At 41.6% G+C, this 22059-nt stretch overlaps 1 protein-coding gene across 3 annotated transcripts in view; it reads left to right on the forward strand.

The window, feature by feature from the left end:
- The first annotated feature begins 224 nt into the window (after nucleotides 1–224).
- The window catches only part of SLCO5A1 (solute carrier organic anion transporter family member 5A1), a 63977-nt gene continuing 42142 nt past the window's right edge, over nucleotides 225–22059 (forward strand). For 2 of the 3 annotated variants that reach the window (XM_053395932.1, XM_053395934.1), the window contains exons 1-2: nucleotides 4819–5032; nucleotides 6714–8171. In XM_053395932.1, the coding sequence (XP_053251907.1) occupies nucleotides 7205–8171 (967 nt within the window). In that variant the 5' untranslated portion in view covers nucleotides 4819–5032; nucleotides 6714–7204. Of the gene's footprint in view, nucleotides 356–4818; nucleotides 5033–6713; nucleotides 8172–22059 lie in introns of those variants that run through there. The other variant, XM_053395933.1, reaches the window with a different exon arrangement.

The following is a 22059-nucleotide window of genomic DNA, read 5'->3' on the forward strand; positions in this document are numbered from 1 at the left end:
AATGTGCTGAAGTATTTAAAAGTGCAGCTTTCTGCTTGTCTACTCAGAAGTAAGCCCCACTGAGTTCATAAGATTGCAGCCTAAGAAACTAAATAATTGGCTTGCAATGTTTCATCATAAGCAATGAGGGAACTTTGTTTCCTGATTGGATCCTGCTTTCACCCTGCTCTGTGATGCAGTAACTGTAATTACAACAGCCCTATCTCCAGCTGATCTTAAAACAACCTAGGTCAGCTCAGACATATTCATTCAAATGGGCTGAAATACTGGAGAGCACTGTGGTTATACAGGCCTCCCTTCTAACCAGCTACTGAATTGACTGAATCAAGGTCGCAACAGGTTCTGCCCTGAGCAGGTAGGTACAAAATTTCTTTTACCACTGGCAATCTTTTGTTGTGGTCAAACTAAGGGGCCTGGGTTCAAAACTATAAAAGGATGGAAGACTGGCAAGGCCTCAAAATAGCGTGTGGAGCCCCTAGGCCAAGCAGGTTTATGTTTCAAGTGGGGATAAAGGAATAGGAGCTAAGATGTATTTAACAATGAGAGGAAAAGGGAAGGAGCAAAAGGAACAACTCAGACACAACTTTTATTGTAAATCAGTAAACAAAAATGGAGGAAAATGGAGTCTAATAAATCAGTTATCCACAGGTGAATGATCGTACTTTCAGGCCTATCTTTTGTTACACAGTCCTAGGCTTGAATACACGTGTAGGCCTCAGTCTCACTCACTGGTTGTGGTGCTGTGACGTTTGCTTTTCCAGACGGAAAAGTTGTTGAGTTGTTTTTAGGGGGGCGGCCAAAGTAGTTGAGCATTTTTTAAAAAAAGGGAAATTGGCAGTTTGTTTGTTTTTGCAAAATCACAAAGAAATTGAGCATTTTTTTAAAAAAAGGAAAATTGGCAAAATCAACACTGCCAAAATCTGATGCCATACATCCAGGTTTTCCTGGACATTTAATCAGTTTTGCACCCAGACACTGCTTTCGGATCCAGTACTCCAAATATGTCCAGGAAATTCCGGACATATGGCAACCCTATCTTAGTCTCTTTCCTCTCCGAAATCTTCAACTGAGCCACCCTCTCCAGAATCACAAGAAACTCCTGAAATCTCAGAAAGAAAATGTCCAGGCCTCACCCACTCAGCCTGTGAGGGAAGTTCCTGGTTCAGAGAGTGGGCATGGAGCTTAAAAAGAGAGGAGGAAGGGCATGCTTTGCAAGAGTAGCGGTAAGACAAATCGCTACTAACCCAGCTGGCTTTCTGAGATCTTTGACAGAGAGAATACGGGTGACATAAATCAAGATAGACATGCACCCAGTAAAATCCTTGCTAGATTTTGGGCTGATATCATACTTATCCCACACTACCTGTATTTAGAGTCCATGCAAAAGAGAGCCTTCAAATGTCAGAGAAGAACCCGAAGTGATTATCAGAAGAATATTGTTATGAGGTTGGGAGAGGGATGACCCCTCTAATCCCAGGATCCATCAAGTGTTAAAATCTAATCAAGTTTTCCAATTGCAGGAAATAGCCAATTAGTAGGATGGGAGAGCTGAGAAAAATGCCAATATATTTCACTTCTAGCAACCAATGCGCCTCTTTGGTTTGAGATACTACATGGGTAGATGAGTCTAAAAAGGCTCGGACACAAATTGTCACGGCCCTCTAGCAGCTATGGTTGCCATATTTCAAAAAGTGAAAGTTGTTGCCAAAATCTACTCTACTGACATGGGTTGTTATACATCAGGATTTCCCCAGACATTTAAGCAATTTCCGCCTGGATGTTGTTACATACGGCTAAATCCTGTCTATGTCCGGCAAATTCCAGTCGTATGGCAACCCTAGGCTATGGTGGCTCATTTACCAATAGTAATAGATTTTGCATTTTGTGTATATTCAGTTCTGACCAAACTAAGCCTCCTAAAGCAAAATATACATCAGTATAACCCCCCCCCCAAATAACAGAATTGACCAAGGGTCATCTGGTCTACCCCTGCCAATATGACTATAAAATCTGCATCCCCCTCATTCAATTTAACAGGTGATGGGGGATTAAGGGGCTCTGTGCGAGGTGGCAAATTGTTGGGGGCCCCTCCCTCAACAGAAAAGGCCAGAGTTGGGAGCAGAGTGGGCAGTGATGTGACCTAGAAAGAAAGCAGCAAGCTGGAGCAACGTTTGAGAGCTACGTTTGATTTCTTCTGTTTGAATCCAAAGCTGCGGTATGGGACTTTCTGGGGTGTTAATGCTGTGAACCCCTCCACTGTAGACTTAGGTTGTAAATATATCTAAATATACCATCTATCATAATGACACCACAGTCTCTGCTGGACCTCATTCCCAAAACAAAACGGGAACTTACTCAAAGTGCCTGGAAGCCCTGGAATCTTACACCACTTGGGAGTGGTATGCAACAATATTTAGCTGCAGTGGAAGATTCAAAGCAGTCATGCACTGGAATTGGATTAGAAAATCAGAAATTGTTCCTGTGATAAAGGGATTAAGAAAACCTATATTTTGGACTTGTGAGGCCCTGGAACTGACTAAATGCCTGGGACAAGTGGCATTAAAAATTAAGCCACCAGTTAATTGACAGGCAGACTTTGCATTTGTCCAGGTTGTGGACCAGAGGAAGACACCATACGAAATAAACTGAAACCATACCCCAAACCCCCATCTATATTGCCAGACTAGTGTAAATTCCACACATCAACATGTTTTTAAAAAGCCAGAATACATGCTTGAAATGGAGATCCAATGGTTATCACTGGCAAGCCAAATGGGGATGTGTGCATATGTGTTGATTTGACCAATTCAGGGAACTGAAGTAACACATGAAGGCTAGAGGTAACATTGCATGATTGTGGTTGGTTACTGAAAATGCTGTCACCTGCTCTACTTCTCCCAGAGGGAGGAACAAGAGCCACAATATATGGGGACAGTAAGATCCTCAGAACAACAGGAGACAGTGCTACTGATACGAGTTGCCACACAGGACACATGTGAGTAATAACTTGGTCCTCTGGTATACAGAGTACATCAAAGAACTCACAAAAGTTTATTTATTTTTAAATTTATAATTATTTTTTCCCTAGGTAAATATAAATAAGAGAAATTGTAATATGCCTTTTGTTAATATATGATAGAATGTGCTGTCCTCAATGTTTGCTGTCTCATTTAAGTTTGTATTATTTTGTATTTATTATACATATAGCAGTGCCCACCTGGATGTTCTGAAATGCTGTAGAAGTTGTGAGCCCAACTCTTGGTATGATATGCAATTAGAAAGCTGTTGGAGTGGAATGGGGTCAAAATCTAAACAAATACGATTTGTAGCTAAATGTGTGTAGAGGTGTGCACATGGTTCAGGTTTTTGATGGCAATTTTAGTCTGAAATTGCATGACTAATGTTGCATGGCAGGCACAAGACAATTTGTTGTCTGATGCGAAAGACAAGATTGATTTCCCTTATGCATTTCTTGTATAGAAAGAAGCTGACTGATTTGGCAGTTGAATCTTAATCCAACACTGGCAGTGAGACAGTGTACCTGAGGTGGCTGTCTCACTTTGCCTAAATGGTAGGAATGGCCCTGCTAAAGTGACAGTCAATTCTATTTGGATTAGCATTTATAGCCTTGAGTGGAAATGGTCTGCAGGTGCACGACAAACCAACTTTACTGAAGCAACAGTCGGCATCTTTCCCATGCCAGGATGGGAAACTCTCTGAGAAACCCATGTATGCCACCTTGTGCTCCCTGGATGAAAGGCAAGCTTTAATTGTAATAAATAAAATATGCTATGGCTCAAAGGAAAGTTATGGCTTGAGAGCTTTCAGCATTTAGATAACTCATATTGATAGGTAATCTTGTCACTGATAGGTAATCTTGTCAGTTAAGATAGCTAAACAAATTAGCTCTTTTGTTGTGTCCAGTGGCGTAGCGTGGGTTGTCAGCACCCGGGGCAAGGCAAGTAATTTGCACCCCCTAACCCGTGGATTTGCGCCCCCTAACCCGTGGATTTGCCCTAACCCCCAGATGTTGCGCCCGGTGCGGCCGGCCCCCCCTGCACCCCCCACGCTATGCCACTGGTTGTGTCATAATCTCTTCCCTCGGGACCTTTTTTGGTTCCTCGCAGGTAAAGGGTCAGTGAATACTTTTTTTTTCATTCTCCTGTTGCTTTTAAGGGAAATCTGCTGTTGGTGCATTGTTCCCACACCCTTTAAAACGCTTTTTAAAAATATATTTGTGGCCTTATCCTGGTGTGCTGTCTCAGGTGCGCAGGAACTGGATTTTATTATACTGTATTCGTAAATTGATTTCGCTGTCTACTTAACATATTAATTATTATTACGGCTACTCCTACTAACTGTAAAACAGAACCGCTCTACCCTTAGCGAGTTTACTTTGAAGGGACTCCCGCTCCATTCGACGGGTTTCCCCCTTAGCTTGCATATAGGACTGCATTTCTGGGATGGATTTTTAATTTTATTATCACTGGAACAAGCCCACTTCAACTGAAGGGCGGCGAGGGGATTTCGGCTCTGATGAGAATGCTGGTGTGTTGTGTGTGAGCTCGCCATGGAACCTTCTATAGGGAGGACTCTCTCTCCTTTTGCCCCTTCCGGCAGGAGTTCCTCACGGCGGCGGTTCTTCGCCAGCCCCGCGGCTCCCTCTTGACTCCAGGGGAAGCCAATCTGCGTCCCTCTTGGAAAGGCAGGAGCAGGTGGATCGACACAGCCGCTGGGAGACGTTTCTCCTCACAAAGGAGAGGGGAGGGGACGGAGTGCGCCTGCGCGCCACGCGGCCTCGCTCCTAGAGACGGCGCGGGGGGGGGGAGGAAACTCCGCATTGAGTGTCAGGCCGGGTGAGGAAGGGAGTTCAAGGGGAGACACTCGGGAGTCGCTACCTACAGGCGGGAGCAACCCAGCTAGAGCCGGGGCGGCTGGCTTTCTGCCCTTCCTCCTGCCTCTCTCGCCTTTCCATTCCCCCCCCCCACCGCTTTCCCTCCCGGCTTCCCACGGATACGAGCCAGCGAGCTGTGTGAGTAATAGGCTGTTTCTTCATCTCGGAAGGTTGCTCTTGGATGGCGGGGAGGGATGCCTTGCATTATAATCCCTTCGCGCTCCTCTCCCCCCCCCGCTTGATTCCTCCCCCTCCCCCTGTTCCTTTGCGGGTTCCCTTTAACTTCTTCCAGGTCTGCCTTCCCTGTAAGCTTCCTCGAGGCTTAAAGTTTTGGGACTCGGCGTTGCACGGAGCGAGCCCCCACAGCTGGAAAGGAGACAAAAGCGGGTGGGAGAGGCTGGGGGCGGACACAGAGGCATCTCTTCCACCTGGGCACCACCACCAAGTGACCAGCTTTGTTTCCGTAGGGGAAATCTGTGAAGTCGGTGCACAGGGATGGGGTAATAGTGTGGGATGTAGTAGGGAGAACTTGTGGAAATAGGGAGTCATCTAAGGTGACAGTCCTATGCACGTTTAACTGCCGATGAACTCAGCGGGACTTGCTTCCGAGGGTGCGGGTTTAGAATTGGTCCGAAAGTCCTGGAGTTTCAGAGATTAAAATATGTTACAGACAGGCTGGCATGTGCGAACTGGTTTCTAGCTCTTTGGGAAGGCAGTGTGCATGCCGCGTGCATGGAACTTATTGTGCAGGCTGCTGCATGGCAGCGGCAGCTGTCTAGTTAAAAGGATTCCCTGCGCCTTCCCCTGCCTTTTAATTTCGATTTTTTTTTTATCCCAGTATGTAGCGGTGCCTTTATATTTTAGCACAAAGCCCAGGCAAACGCTCACAAAGCCAAGCACGGAGCTTTATAAATGTTACTCTTCCAGATGGAGATGCAGATGGGCACTTTTTTCTGGCCAAACACACTGATGCATGTGGCTGTGTGGATCATTCTGTGCCCCAAGACTGCCTGTGTGAGGGTGTTTTGAGCATGCAGATATGTGCATGAAATTGTACTTGCTTGCCATTACTGTGTACCAGCGACATACAAATAATGCTTGTCTTGTATGTTGATATTGGGATGGCACATGTCTGTCAGATATGTACTGAGATTTTGTTTATTTCCTGTGCCTATTTTTTCCCTTGTCTTTCGGAGAGCCTCCTGTGAAACTCCAGTCCTTGTTATCAGGAGCCCAAGGAAGCAAAATGGATGAGGTGCAGACAGTCTCTGATGCCTTGCTATTTGTAATTGAATATTTATTCCAGTATATTTATTTTTAGCCATGAAAATAAAGGAGTTAGTATGTTGACATTTGCTATTGCATCGGAGTTAATAAAAGGGGCTGTAGTGTCTGCATAAGGACACTTATGTGTTATGCATGTGATTCTTTTATAAATATCTCTTTTTACAAAGGGTAGGCTGGTGAGGTGGGGAAAGAAATTGCTGAAATGAACCTGATTTTGCCTTCATATATTTTTGAGGGATAATTTTTTGTTGTGTTGATGCTGTAACCACTTCTCATTTATTAAAATGAATGTCATATCAATAGGCTGTTACTGCTTCTGATTGTAGTGGAGGGCAAGAAGATTCCAGCCATCCTGCTTTTATTGTTCAGGGGAGAGTGCCTGATAATAGAGATTGCTGTGTCCTTTTCTAGCCCCAGGGAGCAGCAGCTGGGAACTACTGCTGGGTGAAGCAGGACAAAAGCAGCATACTGACCTTCTTTACTTGATCTCTCTCTCTCTCTCTCTCTCTCTCTCTCTCTCTCTGCCTTACAGATTGGCAGATTTACCACCAGGAGTCTTTAAACTGGAGACAGGGAGAGGACATCCTTCAAATCCATATCCTGGTAGCCGATGATGCAGGCATTCAAGGACTCTTTCCCAGAGCTGCTAGGCTTCTCTAAGAGCTCTGGCACTTCTTCGCTGCTAAACGTGTCCAATTAATCCACGTGGGAATGTGCTTGCAGAGGGGGAGAGGCCCAGTCCGATCCGTTTATAGCTCAGCTGCTGGCAGGGGGGAACAGGTCCTTAAGCAGTACTAAGAAGGATGGAGCCACAAAAGAATCTGCTGGGCACGTGCTCTGATGCACTGATTTGACAGTGTTGGATTGTAGACTCCTTTATTCCAGAGTGGCTGTGGCTGATGTTGAAAGCCACAGTGCATGCTTGCGTGCTCATGGGATGAAAAGACAGCATTGATTTTCAACGAGATTATGCATCTGATTGGAAAGTGGTAACTCTCAGTCCAAACTGGGCTTGTGATCAGCATGCTTTTGTCAGGGATAACAAAGCAGCAGAAGCACCAGCGCCCAAATTCTCTTGGGGGACAGCAGCCAGAAAAGCCAGATGAGAGCTTCAGGTCCAAGAGCTTGCCGGTTCTGAATGGATCTGTTCCACCGATTAACACCTCACAAAGTGCTCTCATTACAGCCAAAAGGAACTTACAGAGCTTCCAGGGGGGTTCTGATCAGAGATGTGGCCTTGACCCTGACACATTAGCACATCGCAGCAATGTTGCTGCTGCTGCTACTGCTTCTTCCAGGACTATGTTCTCTTTTACAGCTTCCAGTTTTTCAAGAATTGGGAGTTTTGCTGAAAGAACAGGCTGCAATAACTCTGCCAGCATTAGTAAAGGGGTTTCACCAGCTTCTACGCTGCTGGCAATCCCAGGTAGAAAATTTCTCAACGTAGTATTGATAGATTCTAGGTTCTTTTTGGTGTGCATGTGCTTCCTGACTTTCATCCAGTCCCTTATGGTCTCTGGCTATCTGAGCAGTGTTATCACCACCATTGAAAGGAGGTACAGTCTGAAAAGTTCTGAGTCTGGGCTGCTGGTCAGCTGTTTTGATATTGGCAGCCTGGTGGTAGTGGTTTTCATCAGTTACTTTGGGGGACGAGGACGAAGGCCTCTGTGGCTTGCTGTCGGTGGATTATTTATTGCACTTGGGGCTGCCATGTTTTCTTTACCTCATTTCATCTCTCCACCATATCAGATCCAGGAATTGAACTCTTCTGTCTCTAATGACGGCTTGTGCATGACTGGCAATAACTCCAAAGACCATGCGGAGTCGCCAGAGTGTTTCAGGGATTCAGGTGGAAAGGACCACTCACTCTATGTAGCTTTATTTATTTGTGCCCAAATTCTCATTGGCATGGGCTCCACACCCATCTACACCTTGGGACCAACCTACTTGGATGACAATGTCAAGAAAGAAAACTCATCACTCTACCTAGGTAAGATGGCTGTGTGTAAAAACAGATGTGCGTTGAAGGGGATCACCTCCCACATTAAAAAAAAGCCCCAGAAGATAGTCAGCAGTGGTATTGGCTCTGCATTTAAATTTACTAGCATTTATGGAGTGTAAATGTTGCATTTAATGTTTCATAAGAACTCAGACTTTGGCAGCTGTTACCAGCTCTTCTGAGAACTTAGCTTCATTGGCTCATGGTTTGTATTTTCATCCACAATGAAGTATCTTTTCAAGTAGTGATTGGGAGAGATTTAATTAGGTACTTGATTTTTCAGTTGAAATCTGAGGTATGTGAACATGCTTCAGTTTCAGTGGATTGGTTGGCTAGCACTTGTCTGTCTCGGAAGACAATGGAAGAGTGTGCCTTTGGGGATGAAGCCAAACCATTGGAGAGTTAAAGCGCTTGCTGTGACTGTAGAGACCAATACATGAGAACATGCTTGGTTGTACCTGGGGCAGATGAAGGTGTCCGGTTGTGCTGATGCAGATGTACCAATGGCGTTTCTTCTTTACATGTGAATTTTTTTTTAATAAAGGTCCAGATTCAACAAACGTAGCACACTAGTGGAAGCCAGTGTAAGGCTCCCGTTAGCACACCAGGGCTTTCCCCTTCTGCCTCCCCTAAAGCCATTCTGTTTTTTTTAAAAAAGATATTTATTAAGATTTTTTAAAGTATTACAATAAAATGAAAAAGAAGAGAAAACAGATAAATAACAAAAATACAAAATAAAAATAATTAAAAACACATAAATTTTCCATTGCTTATTTTCCTTTAACTTGTTTCCCGGACCTCCTCATACCTCCCTTTTTTGTATTCCACCACAAATTGTTGGTTCAGCAAATCCTTACCATTATATTATTACCTATTTATAATCCTTTTTTCATATTCTCTTAAAGCATTACAGCTGGAAACCGCTTAATTTCAATCCAACATCATTCTAACATTCATTAATTTTACAATATTTCTGTAGATAATCTTTAAATTTCTTCCAATCTTCTTCCACCGACTCTTCTCCCTGGTCTCGGATTCTGCCAGTCATTTCTGCCAATCCCATATAGTCCATCACCTTCATCTGCCATTCTTCCAAAGTGGGTAGATCTTGTGTCTTCCAACACTTTGCAATAAGTATTCTTGCTGCTGTTGTAGCGTACATAAAAAAAGTTCTGTCCTTCTTTGGCACCAATTGGCCGACAATGCCCAGAAGAAAGGCCTCTGGTTTCTTCAGGAAGGTATATTTAAATACCTTTTTCATTTCATTATAGATCATTTCCCAGAAAGCTTTAATTCTTGGGCACGTCCACCAAAGGTGAAAGAATGTACCTTCAGTTTCTTTGCATTTCCAACATTTATTATCGGGCAAATGATATATTTTTGCAAGCTTGACTGGGGTCATGTACCACCTGTATATCATTTTCATAATATTCTCTCTTAAGGCATTGCATGCCGTGAATTTCATACCTGTGGTCCACAACTGTTCCCAGTCAGCAAACATAATGTTATGTCCGACATCTTGTGCCCATTTAATCATAGCAGATTTCACCGTTTCATCCTGAGTATTCCATTTCAACAGCAAGTTATACATCTTTGACAAAATCTTAGTTTTGGGTTCTAACAGTTCTGTTTCTAATTTTGATTTTTCCACCTGGAAGCCAATTTTCTTGTCCAAATTATATGCCTCCATTATCTGATAATAATGAAGCCAATCTCGCACTTTGTTTTTTAGTTTCTCAAAGCTCTGCACTTTTAGTCTATCTCCCTCTTCTTCCAAAATTACCCAATATTTCGGCCATTTGGCCTCCATATTGAGCTTTTTCTGGGCTTTTGCTTCCATTGGTGACAGCCACCTTGGGGTTTTATTTTCCAATAAATCCTTATATCTTATCCAAACATTGAACAAAGCTTTCCTGACAAATGGTTCTTAAATGCTTTATGTGCTTTAACCTTGTCGTACCACAAATATGCATGCCACCCAAAAACATTGTTAAAACCTTCTAGATCCAAAATGTCTGTGTTCTCAAGAAGCAGCCAGTCTTTCAACCAGCAGAATGCTGCTGATTCATAGTAAAGTTTAAAGTCTGGCAGGGCAAATCCACCCCTTTCCTTTGCTTCAGTTAATATCTTGAATTTTATTCTGGGCTTCTTGCCCTGCCAGACAAATCTAGAGATATCTTTCTGCCACTTCTTGAAACAATCCATCTTGTCCACAATTTGCAGTGTTTGAAACAAAAACAGCATTCTAGGCAAAACATTCATCTTTATAGCTGCAATTCGACCCAACAAGGAAAGCTTCAAGTTTGACCAAATTTCTAAATCTTTTTTCACTTCCGTCCAACATTTTTCATAATTATCTTTGAATAAGTTCCCATTTTTTGCTGTCATGTTAATCCCCAAGTATTTCACTTTCTTAACCACAGTCAGACCTGTCTCATTCTGAAACCTCTCTCTTTCAATCGGTGTTAAATTTTTCTCTAAAACCTTAGTTTTTGACTTGTTCAGTTTGAATCCTGCCACTTGACCAAATTCTTGAATTAGTTCTAAAACCCTTTTAGTACTAGATTCTGGCTCCTGTAACGTCAATACTAAATCATCTGCAAATGCTCTCAATTTGTACTATTTGGCTCCGACCTCCCCTAAAGCCATTCTGGAAGGTCAGTAGAACCCCCCAGAACAGCACGCAAGAGAAGATAGGGGGATTGTTTCATCTGCCAAGCAGAAATGTTTGCGCTGATGGATCGACTAGAAGAGAGTAACCTTGAATTCTTCCCTCAGTGACCAGGTTGTTACGGTGTCTTGAGTTTTGCTTTTTATAATGCCTGATAAATAGTTCAATCCACTTAGGTCAGTGTTTTTCAACCTAAATACACCCTTCATTCTCAGCCATCTTAGCTGATGGTCAGGGATGATGGGAGTTTTAGTCGAACAATATCTAGGGACCCAACATCCACAGGAATGATGTTGGGGCCCAGGATACTAAAGATTATTGAAAGCAATGATGAAGTCCCATTATACAGTATATACCAATTTCCAGCAGAAACAAGGGTGCCTCAGTGCCATCAGCTCAGAGAGCTGAAAATGGCTGGAGGTTACAGAAACTAGTTATTCTGTGCATCCATGACATTATGCTTACTTACCTCAGCCAGCATTTCACTAAAAATAGACCTTTGGCTGTGTAATGATCTGTAATGATACAAATGTACTTCCTAGGGAAAGTTAATAAGATACTTAAATTTCAAAAACTACTTTTTTGACTGAAAATCAGATTGTATCAGCAACATTTGAAGGCTGACACAAGGCTGAAATTCATCCTCCAAACTGAAAACTAAATCAGAGCTCAAATGTTGAAATTTAGATTTTACAACTTGGGTTTTTTGATATCTTAATGCAGTATTTTTCTTCTTAAAATTAGGGAGTTGATTATTTCTCCTTGTAACTTGGTGTACTTTGAATTCATTTAAGTATGCATGGTGGATTATATCGGTGAAATCATTTATAATTACCTGAAACTACAATTTAGTTGTCCGTTTTTAACAGTACCACTATGGTACTAATGTATGCATGGGCAATATATTTGCACGCTAAACCACTAAATTTTCTTACTCTTTGTTATACTGGGTCCTACAGACTCTACTGTGCTTGTAATAGCTCACTCTACTACAAGTAACTGATTTTAGTACAAGTTGATGCTTCCAGGTTCTTCTGCTTAGTCTGATTAGAGTTCACTTTTCTGTAAGTTATAAAGTCAGTTCAAAAATACTGGCAGCAGTTCAGTCTTTTCCATGTTACAGCTAGGTTCTCTGATTCTTTTGCCTATTTTCCAAAAATATCATTGGTGAAGGTGGTATGCCTTCATATTTTTTTAAAAGCTTAAGAAAGCAAATTCTTGAAGAGATTGGCAATGCATGCATATTACAATTTCTAAAAAAAGTTGTTTGCACCATATAAATGAAAAAATGCCGTACCCCTATGGGTCTTTTAAAATATCTTAATATTGTCCTTTTGTTGGCAAAGGAACATTCATTATCTGTAAGTTCCTCATATTTTGTTACAGTCAAGTGGCAGTGAATAGAAGGTGGACTGCTTTTTCCTCCTTTTTCTAGACAGCCCTTCCCTAGTTCCTCATTGTTGGTTCCAAAATTTTTGTTGGACTACCCTCCCACCATCCTTGTCAATTGGTCGTGCTGGCTGGGGCAGATGTGCTGGAAACCAACAACATTTGAAGGGCCACCGGTACACCATTCCTGGTCTAGTAGAACTAGTAGCCTTTTTCCTAGAATATATTGGTTAAAGATTATGACATTGTACTCTTGGGAGCTTCACAGATAAGCTTCCCATGAGAAGGAAATTGAATTTTGAAATATGAAAAGCTTATGGTTAACATCACTTCACTATTTTCAGAGAAAATTACACAAACTCAATGCTGTCCTGCAGTATGTAACTCCCATTGATTCTTACTAGATGTGCATGGGGTGCACAAGATTGCAGCCACTGAGAAAATTACTGGTACTAAATTACAATGCAAAATCAGTGTTTTAATGTGAAAATAATAATTATACAGTGGTACCTCGGGTTACATATGCTTCAGGTTACATACGCTTCAGGTTACAGACTCCGCTAAACCAGAAATAGTACCTCGGGTTAAGAACTTTGCTTCAGGGTGAGAACAGAAATCGTGCTCCAGCAGCACGGCAGCAGCAGGAGGCCCCATTAGCCAAAGTGGTGCTTCAGGTTAAGAACAGTTTCAGGTTAAGAATGGACCTCCGGAACGAATTAAGTACTTAACCCGAGGTACCACAGTATAAATATTATTGCCTCCCAACCATTGTTTAGTCATTTTTGCTTTCCAGCAGTTGTTCCACAGGAGAATAAAAGAATAATTAATTTTAAGAGTGTTTACTGTTTTGGGAGATGTTATTATTGAGCATTTAATAGTGCAGTCCTTGACATATCTACTTGGAAGTAATGTGACTTATTAGCTGGTAGGTGAGGCTAGGATTGCAGCCTTAGGCAATGAAATTACTTATCTATAAAGGGAATTGTCACAGATTTGTTGATTATACTTGTTCTTCTTTAAGAATGTTAACTGAAAGAATCAGTAGACTGAAGCAAAATCCTGATAAGATACAAGTGATTTTGATAGGAAATCCAGGCATTTCCAGTTTTGCTATTCTAGATGGGTTCTTATTTGCTGTATTGGAGAAGCCTTGTTGTCTTAGGTTGGTTCTAGACACAGATTACTACTAAAGAAACTCAGTTGTCTTCGGAAGAATTTATTTTGTCAGCCCTGTCCAAAGCACCATATGGTTTCCTTGAAAACAAGAATTTTGTCGCTGTGATCCAGGGTGTCCAGATGCAACAGAAGAAAGGGGTCTGCGCTTTTAATAAATGCACAGAAGAGAAAAATTCAGCAGGTGTAGCTGGACATGCAAGCTGCACCTACTGAAATCCCCTCTGCTGCATAGCAAAGATGCAGAAGCCCTGTTCTCTTTTGCATCAGGACACCCTTCTGTGACCTGTGCTCATAAAACACTCAGAATTGAGTGCTCTACCAGGGACAGACATTTGAAGATGCAGCTGGTGCAGATTGCTGCAACCTGTCTTCTTCCAGATGGCACTAATAGCACATAAAACCAGTACTGCAACAATAGCACTAATGTTCAAGCCCAGATCAAATATATTGTTTGTAATTGATTATTTTTATGGAAAGGAAGGGTAGAAAAATAAATAAACTGGTCCTAACCTTCCACAGACTTGAGAACTGCAACTGTATCAGCAAGTTCTCTCCCCCCACCCCAATGAATCTACTTCCTTGCTTGTTAGGAAGAAGCATTGCTCAAAGCTCTGTGGGTTTTTTCACCACTAGGCAGTTGATTCAGCATGGTAGAATGTGGCCCGTGCCAAAGTGCGTGTCCTAAGTACACTTTCCCAATGGATTTTCAAAACAAATAGGTGGTTTGTTTATTGCATCCAGTTTCTTAGAGGTTTTCAGCTTATTTGTTTCCTTTTAGGAATTGCAATGCTGCTCATCAGTAAAAGCATTTTAGAATAGCAATATAAAAACGTTATAAACATTTAATAGAAATAATCAAGACAATAACAGATCAAAAAGCAGCATTAAAACGTTTCCATCAAGTTTAGAAATCCATCCAATTTGAACAGCTTGGGGAAATAAAAAATAATTTACATTGGTGTGAATGCCAGTCAAGCCTGTGTATATGTGTGTGTGTGTGTGTGTGTGTGTGTGAGAGAGAGAGAGAGAGAGAGAGAGAGAGAGAGAATTTCCTAAGCAGAATACAGTACCACAACAGAGAAGCCCTTCTCTAGTCATCTCCTGCCTCATTACCTCGAAGAGGGCTTTGAAAGATCTCTGTGCATGGGCAGGTTGGTGTGGGAGAAGATAACCATTCACGTCCTAAGCTGGGTAGGACTTTATGTACCAGCAGTCTGAATTATGCTTAGAAATTGATTTGGTAAGCACTCGTGAGATGTATTTCTAATGACCAGTCCTGGTTTGTGGCTGCATTTTGAGCTACCTGAAATTTGTGACCAGTTTTTAAAGGCAGCCTGCATTGAAGTAGCCTAGGCCAAAATTTACCAGAGCATGGACAGTCATGATCAAATTACCTCTAAGAGGGCTTGCAGGTGATGTATCTGCCTCAGCTAGTGAAAGGGTGCTCTGTGTGCCACTGAAACTATGTGGGCTTCCAGCAACCAGGCTGGATCAATGAGAATCCCCAGACTGTGAGCCTCATTCTTCAGCAGAAATGCAGTGCCCTTCAGAACAGGTTGAATATCACCTCCCTGGACAGAGAAATCACCTATTATAAAGTACCTCCATTTTGTCAGTACTGATCTTTATTCGCTTGGCCTATATCCAGTCCATTACTGATTCCAAGCATTGATTCAGCACTTTAATTGCCTCACCTGAATCAGATGTAACAGAATGGTAGAAAGGAATGGTAGAAATGAATTTAATATGTGTATTGATGATACAAAACTGGAAAACAGTGGGTGTTCTCATTCAGTGGTTTCATGTAGCTATTAAATATCCTAAGAGACAAGATGGAATCCTATTGGAGTCTCTCAGTACCACCTTCTGGAATTGGCTTTTTGGATATGAGTGGGATCGCCATGCTTCTAGCTCCAAGTCCAGGGAGCCTGGCAAAAACACACACACAAAAAACTCCAAACCACCCACCTGGATGATCAATGCAGTTTCTGTGCAGAAACTGAGCCTAAAACCAGATTGAAATGCATCCTCTGGTTCACATATTAAGTCAACATTTGGCTTAGTGTGAACAAGGAAGCTCATCTGGAAAATCATGACTGCTTTGCTCTCATGGTCTTGCTGCTGCTGTTCTACTGAGAACTAGGCCATAGTTTGGTTTAGCGTTACATACTAATCCAGGTTTGTGGTTTGTCTTGCTCCAAACAATGGCCTATAACCTAGGTTTGATCTTGGCTGGCCACTCATGGTTTGTTTGAAATTACTTGTTAAATGAGATTTTGTGTGGCAATGTAAGAAGTTGGGGGGGAGCAGGGGGGTTTACTGACATTAAGTAGAAGGGAGCAGAGCAGCTGTAGAAAATGTGCAAAGAAGAGGGAAGGTCACTTGGCTGCTAGAAATATAGATAACTTGAAAGGAAACCCACTGAGGCCATCAGTACAACCCTAACCATATCAAGGGCTGAAACTAGGCTCTCTGTCACCCGGGTCAAAGACCCAGTTTGGCAGCCCCCCCCCCCGGATTTGTGTTTGCACACACCCCCACCCACACCCTCAACACATTTATTCGTAAAGGACAAAAAATAGGCAATTTCATTCACTTTTTCATCTTTCTCTCTGGCTGAAGCCCAGGCATGCTGGGAGGCTGGGAGCCTAATGGTGCCCCTCTGGAGACTTCACCCAGGGCAGAAATTCTGGCTGATCCCTCCTAGATACACCTCTGCCGTATCTACTCAAAAAGAAGTCAATTTGAATTCAGTGGGTCTTATTTCCAAATAAGTGCAGTTATGATCGCAGCCTAAGCCAACTTCTGGTCCAGTGGTTTGGTGGCCACACAGAATCATTATATGTGACTGAGGCTGTGATTGCAGTGCTTTTTGGAGCCAGAGGATCTGGTGCTGGTATTTCATCATGTGATCTGAAAAACTCATTTGAGAAGCAGATTAGCACCTTCCTATAGCTATCAATCAAGCAGAAATGTATTTTTGAAATTGAATTGGCTTGAGTTCACCAAGTTGAGAAAGCATAGTGTAAAACTGTTCACAAGAGATGCTACACCTAGGAAACCAAGCCCAGGCCTTTTTCCTCCTCTGGAGGAGCATGCAAGGAAATGTGATCATCCAGTCAGCCTCATGGGCATTTCCCTAGTATCCAGTAAAGATCAGATTAAAATAAAATAATGCACAACAACTTATGAATCACTGCTACTTCTCAGGCACTGAAATCCAGCTTAATAAAAAAAAGAAAAAAGTATTTCCGTATTTCTCAGAGGTATTGAGTTTGGTAACTCTCCAGAGAAAAGGAATTCCACCTCTTTGTGGCAGTGTAAGATCTAGAAACATCACTATTTGGAGAGTGTAAAGTCTGAAATCTGTATCTGTAAAATTCAGTGCTTGGAATATGTATATGATTAATCTTTAGGGCCTTGAAATTTCATCATTAAGGACTAGGATTTGTTATCCCTTCTCTTCCCTCCAACCTTCCTCATACTTGAAAAACACCTCTATCTGGCAGATTGATTTCAAAAGGCCTCAAAGTTGAAAGCTGCTCAGGCAGTTGGAACGTGAGAATAATCTCTGCTCTAAATGGATTAGTCAAATGAGCAGAGGGCAGGTGAGGCAGCCAAGGGCACATGATAAATGGCATTCAACACGTGGCTGTGCTGTTCAGTCACATAGATGTTCCTTTATCTTATATGCCATGCTGCCTTACTTTCAAGTTGCTAAGAGGTTAGTGGTATCGAAGGGGTCCCATCCTCTAACATAACATGTGTGAGGGCAAGGCTGTAGGACTTGCATGACCAAATTTAAGATGCAAGTCAGAAATACCCTCAAAAGTTACATGGATTATGCGTCTGACTTTGTGTGCCTGCACCTGTAGGTAGAAAGGAATAGACTTTCTGGCTGATTCAAAAATAAAAATATAACTCAGTTTTTGAATGGGGAGCACAGAGTTTTTGCAATGTATTTCTAGTGAAGACTTTTGCATTTTGTACTTAAATCACAGAATATAAACTTATTTCTCTAGACCATTTCCCCTGAACTTCCCAACTCCTTTTCTTTGAAAAACATGCTTTGATACATATAGTATTCACTTGAAAGTTTTGCATCACTGTAGACTTTGGTCCCCCAGAATGCTTTAAGAGCTGCCTGTTACTACACAGTAGTAATCCTGATTTTACAAAACTCACCTTATATAGATGTGGGAGCTATTTTATTTATTTTCCATGTTAATCCAGCTCAGTGGGTTGAGTGGCAACGTCATATCCTCTTAAGTGCAGGCATGCAAGCTCAGGCGGGACAGCTGTTTTGACATTCCTGACTGGGTGTCTTGCTCTTAGAAAGTGCATTTGATGCTTATACATAATCTCTTGGCTGTCTGCATCCCAGTCCATCTGTCAGGATGGCGCTGTGCCAATTTACAAGGTAAAGTGTCTTTTTTAGTCAGGCTAAGGTGCCAAGCAATTATACGTTTAGCAAGATAAGCCTGCAAAGTCTTGCGGTTTTTGCAGTGGGCTTCCTTGTGGATTGTAAAGACCGTGAATGAGTCAATCCCCTTATTGCTTGACACAGTAGCAATTTTAAAAATGCCCCAATATAAGTAGCATTAGTGAGAGAAGGAATGCTTTGGACTTTATTTACAGAAAAGAATGGCACAATTTAAAATCTCAGAACTTCAATCCCTGATAAATAATGTAATGTCTGATGCATGGAACTTGCTCACAGTCAGTTCTGACTACTTCAGTGAACTCTGATCACAGAGATAAGATCTGTATCTTCGATATGGATATTGTTCCATTAGTGGAGATTCAGAGAATTGTTTAAAATCACATGGTACAGTTGTGCTGGTGATGATAAGCAAGTCTAGCCCTGTTAAATTGCCTGGATGAGAGGCTGACTGAGACCATATATGAGTCACAATAGCAGAGTATACATGTAATAATTAAGAAAGATGTACTGATATTTCTCATTCTGATCGTAAGCCTTGTGGTGTCAAATGTGCACTTGGTGCAGTGTGTCTGTTCTGTGGTTTAGAAGGAGATACCAAATCCTATCATAAACGTGATGAGCATTAGGTAGTTGGATCTGCAAGGCCACAATTAAGCTGCAGAAATAGCCCACAACCCTTTTCCTTTCCCCTTTCCCCTCTCCACTATTCTTCTGGCTCCTCTTTTACACCCCTACCCCCTGCAGAATTTTATTTTCCCCAATAGGAATTGATGCTGTTGACTTACATAGGAGAAAGTAAATGATTCACTTGGACTATTATTTGGACTAAATTTACATCCTCTCTCCAGTGACCACAGGCATGGATAATCAAGCCAACCTCTCTCTACCCAGCCTCTTGTTTGGTTCAGTTTTTTGATTATGCAAAGGTGTGGCAGAACATTGGAAACCTAAGTAGCTCACTTTTATTCTTTTGAGTTGCTTTTCAGGCCCATTAAGTAGAAATGTGGATAAAGGTATATAAACACAAAAATAAAATTACTCCCACTTTTTTGATGGGACTGAGGAGGAGTTAGGAACTTGCTCAAGCCATTAATTGCTGAAGTTGGCACTGAATTCGGGTTTCTCAGGTTAAAGAGACCCAAGTGCTCCAGTATTCCATGAATGAAGCCTATGGGTTTTGTGTGTGCTTCTGAGTGAAGATAGATGTAGGCCAGAACTTTTAAATGGGTGTGGAGGACCAGGTGGCTTCCTGCATTGTGTAACTGGAGAGCCACTCTGGGCTGTGCAGTGGGGCAATTGCACATGCACACACACTGCTTTTGTGTAGCCCATTTTGGGAAGTATTTGAATAATACTGCACTGAGGGACCCGAGGAAGCTTTAAAATGTTGGCAGTAGTACAGCCAAGGACTGGCTAGCATTTAATGGATGTGTGCCCAGTACATAGCAGTTCAAGGCCATCAGCAATGTCATCTGGCCCTGTTGGCTCCCTTATGAAAACAGTAATTTTGGGGTTTGACAGTGATGAAAAGGCAAGCAGGACATCTGTGAGGAAATGAGTATATTGGGAACTTTTGGCCTCCAGTTCCAGCCTGACTGGAATAAACAGCAAGGTGGGAATGCATAGAATAAGATGATTAATCTTATTCCAAAAATGGAAAATTTACATTTTTCATGTTGTATTTTTGCCTGCAAATAAAATATGCTAGCTTGGGGAAGGGCTGGAACTCACTGGCAGAGCACAGACTTTGGGAGCAAATGGCCACAGGTTAAATCCTTGGTGTTTCCAAGTAGAATCATAGAATCATAGAGTTGGAAGAGACCACAAGGGCCATTGAGTCCAACCCCCTGCCAAGCAGGAAACACCATCAGAGCACTCCTGACATATGGATGTCAAGCCTCTGCTTAAAGACCTCCAAAGAAGGAGACTCCACCACACTCCTTGGCAGCAAATTCCACTGTCGAACAGCTCTTACTGTCAGGAAGTTCTTCCTAATGTTTAGGTGGAATCTTCTTTCCTGCAGTTTGGATCCATTGCTCCGTGTCCGCTTCTCTGGAGCAGCAGAAAACAACCTTTCTCCCTCCTCTATGTGACATCCTTTTATATATTTGAACATGGCTATCATATCACCCCTTAACCTCCTCTTCTCCAGGCTAAACATGCCCAGCTCCCTTAGCCGTTCCTCATAAGGCATCATTTCCAGACCTTTGACCATTTTGGTTGCCCTCCTCTGGACACGTTCCAGTTTGTCAGTGTCCTTCTTGAACTGTGGTGCCCAGAACTGGACACAGTACTCCAGGTGAGGAGTACTGTAGGGTTTAGAGAGACTCCTATCTGAAACCCTGGAGAGCCATTGCCAGTTTGTGTTGACAAAATAGTCTGTCTTGGTATAATACACTTTGTATGTTTTTATAATGGTGGAAGTACTCAGACATGTGGTTCCCTACTGGCAGTCCGAAGTGATACAGATTGAGAAGGGCTGTGCCACGCATTGCTTCTGCCTGGTTGAGATGGATTGTCCAACGGGCTTAGCAAGAAGGGTGGTTATTTTAAGAAACTGATACTTGGTAACTGAGCTATGAGATATTACCACCCTTTAAAAACTGAAACGGCATATTCATTTGCCTGCTAATCAAGTAAAGTATTTATATATTCCTTGGTTTGATACAGGATGGTTCAGTTGATTAGCCATTTGACGATCTCTTTTTGGCCAGCCAAATACTGGTTAAATATTTTCAAAGCATCAGCTTTATTCAAGTAACATTTTTCTGTCAACATTTTTGTTGTTGGAACAAATATACCTTAATCATCAACAGCTCTCATATGTGACTTACAGAAACAAGTCAGTTAACTGTTATGAAAAGATAAAAATCATTTTTAAATTGTAATGAATCATAACTTTTTACAATGTTATGTAAGTAAGTGTGAATGATTCACAGAAGAGTTCTTATTTTTGACTTTATCCTGGAATATAAGGTAATTTTGTATAGAAAGAGATGCATACAGAAATTTTAAAAACAAGTCAGAACTGGAAGTTTCCATAAATTTTAGGATGCGTTATGTATCATGGTGGTGATAGTAAAAAATAGTAGAATAGATTCCAAGTACAATGTACAACTTGATGTTTTAGCATCACTGATATGAAAATTATTATTATTTATTAAATTTGTATACTGCCCTTCATCCAAAGATCACAGGGCAGTTCACAACATAAAAATACAAAATGTGAGCACAGCATACATAATGTGACTGAAGGAACAGATGGTGGCTATGGTGTCACAGTCTGGTGTTCTATGTCAGCTGTCATCTATTGCATGGTTTGCACTGATTTGTCTTATGCATGCTGCCAAGCTAATCCTCTCTGTGAGGCAAGCAGTAACAGCGCACAAATAAGTGCTAAGAGTTCAGAGGTTTTTTTTAAAGAGAATGGAAATGTTACATATTTATTTTAAAGTATTTCTGCTGCTTCAAAATTTGTTTCAAGATTGATTGCAAGGTTGCAAAAATTAGAACAAAAGATAAAATATGAAGTGCAACATACTAATATAGACCATAAATAAAAATACATATTAGAATACTTCATATTTTATACATCATCTGTGGCATTTTCTCACAGATTATCACTTCTTAAACTTAATAACTTATTCCTCTCTTTAATTGGAGCTCTTCAAGTATCACTGCATTTTTTGTATCCCTAATGGCTCATAATGTTCGCGAACTGAAGGCAATAGTTTTTGCAAAGCACCCTTAGAATTTCAGTTCCAATGGCCTTGTAGAAAACCAACACAGAGTCTTGTAACACCTTACACTTTAAAGACTTACATTTGGAAGGCTGTTTTGAAATGTGGGATAAAAATAATTTAAATAAGGTTGATTCCAGAAAATAATAATAATTGTTGTGGTTGATGTTAATGCTAGTACAATTTTTTGGCCGTTGAACATGATCTACTTCCTATGTGTCAACAAAAATAAGTTTCTGCTAACTCATGTCCTCAGGGAAAGGCAGAGAAGAAGCCTCAAGAACGATGCTTAATCATATTATACCAGTTTTGCATCAGCAGCAGTTTGGGGGGGGGGTCAGTTTAAAGTGCTAGTTCTACTCTTTATGCCCTATATGATTTGGGGTAGATTATTTGAAGGACTTCATACACGAGGGATGTGGGACCTGTGGTCCTCCAGATGTTGTTGGACTACAACTC

This window comes from Podarcis raffonei, chromosome 7, assembly GCF_027172205.1.
Source record: "Podarcis raffonei isolate rPodRaf1 chromosome 7, rPodRaf1.pri, whole genome shotgun sequence".
Lineage (NCBI taxonomy): Eukaryota > Metazoa > Chordata > Lepidosauria > Squamata > Lacertidae > Podarcis > Podarcis raffonei.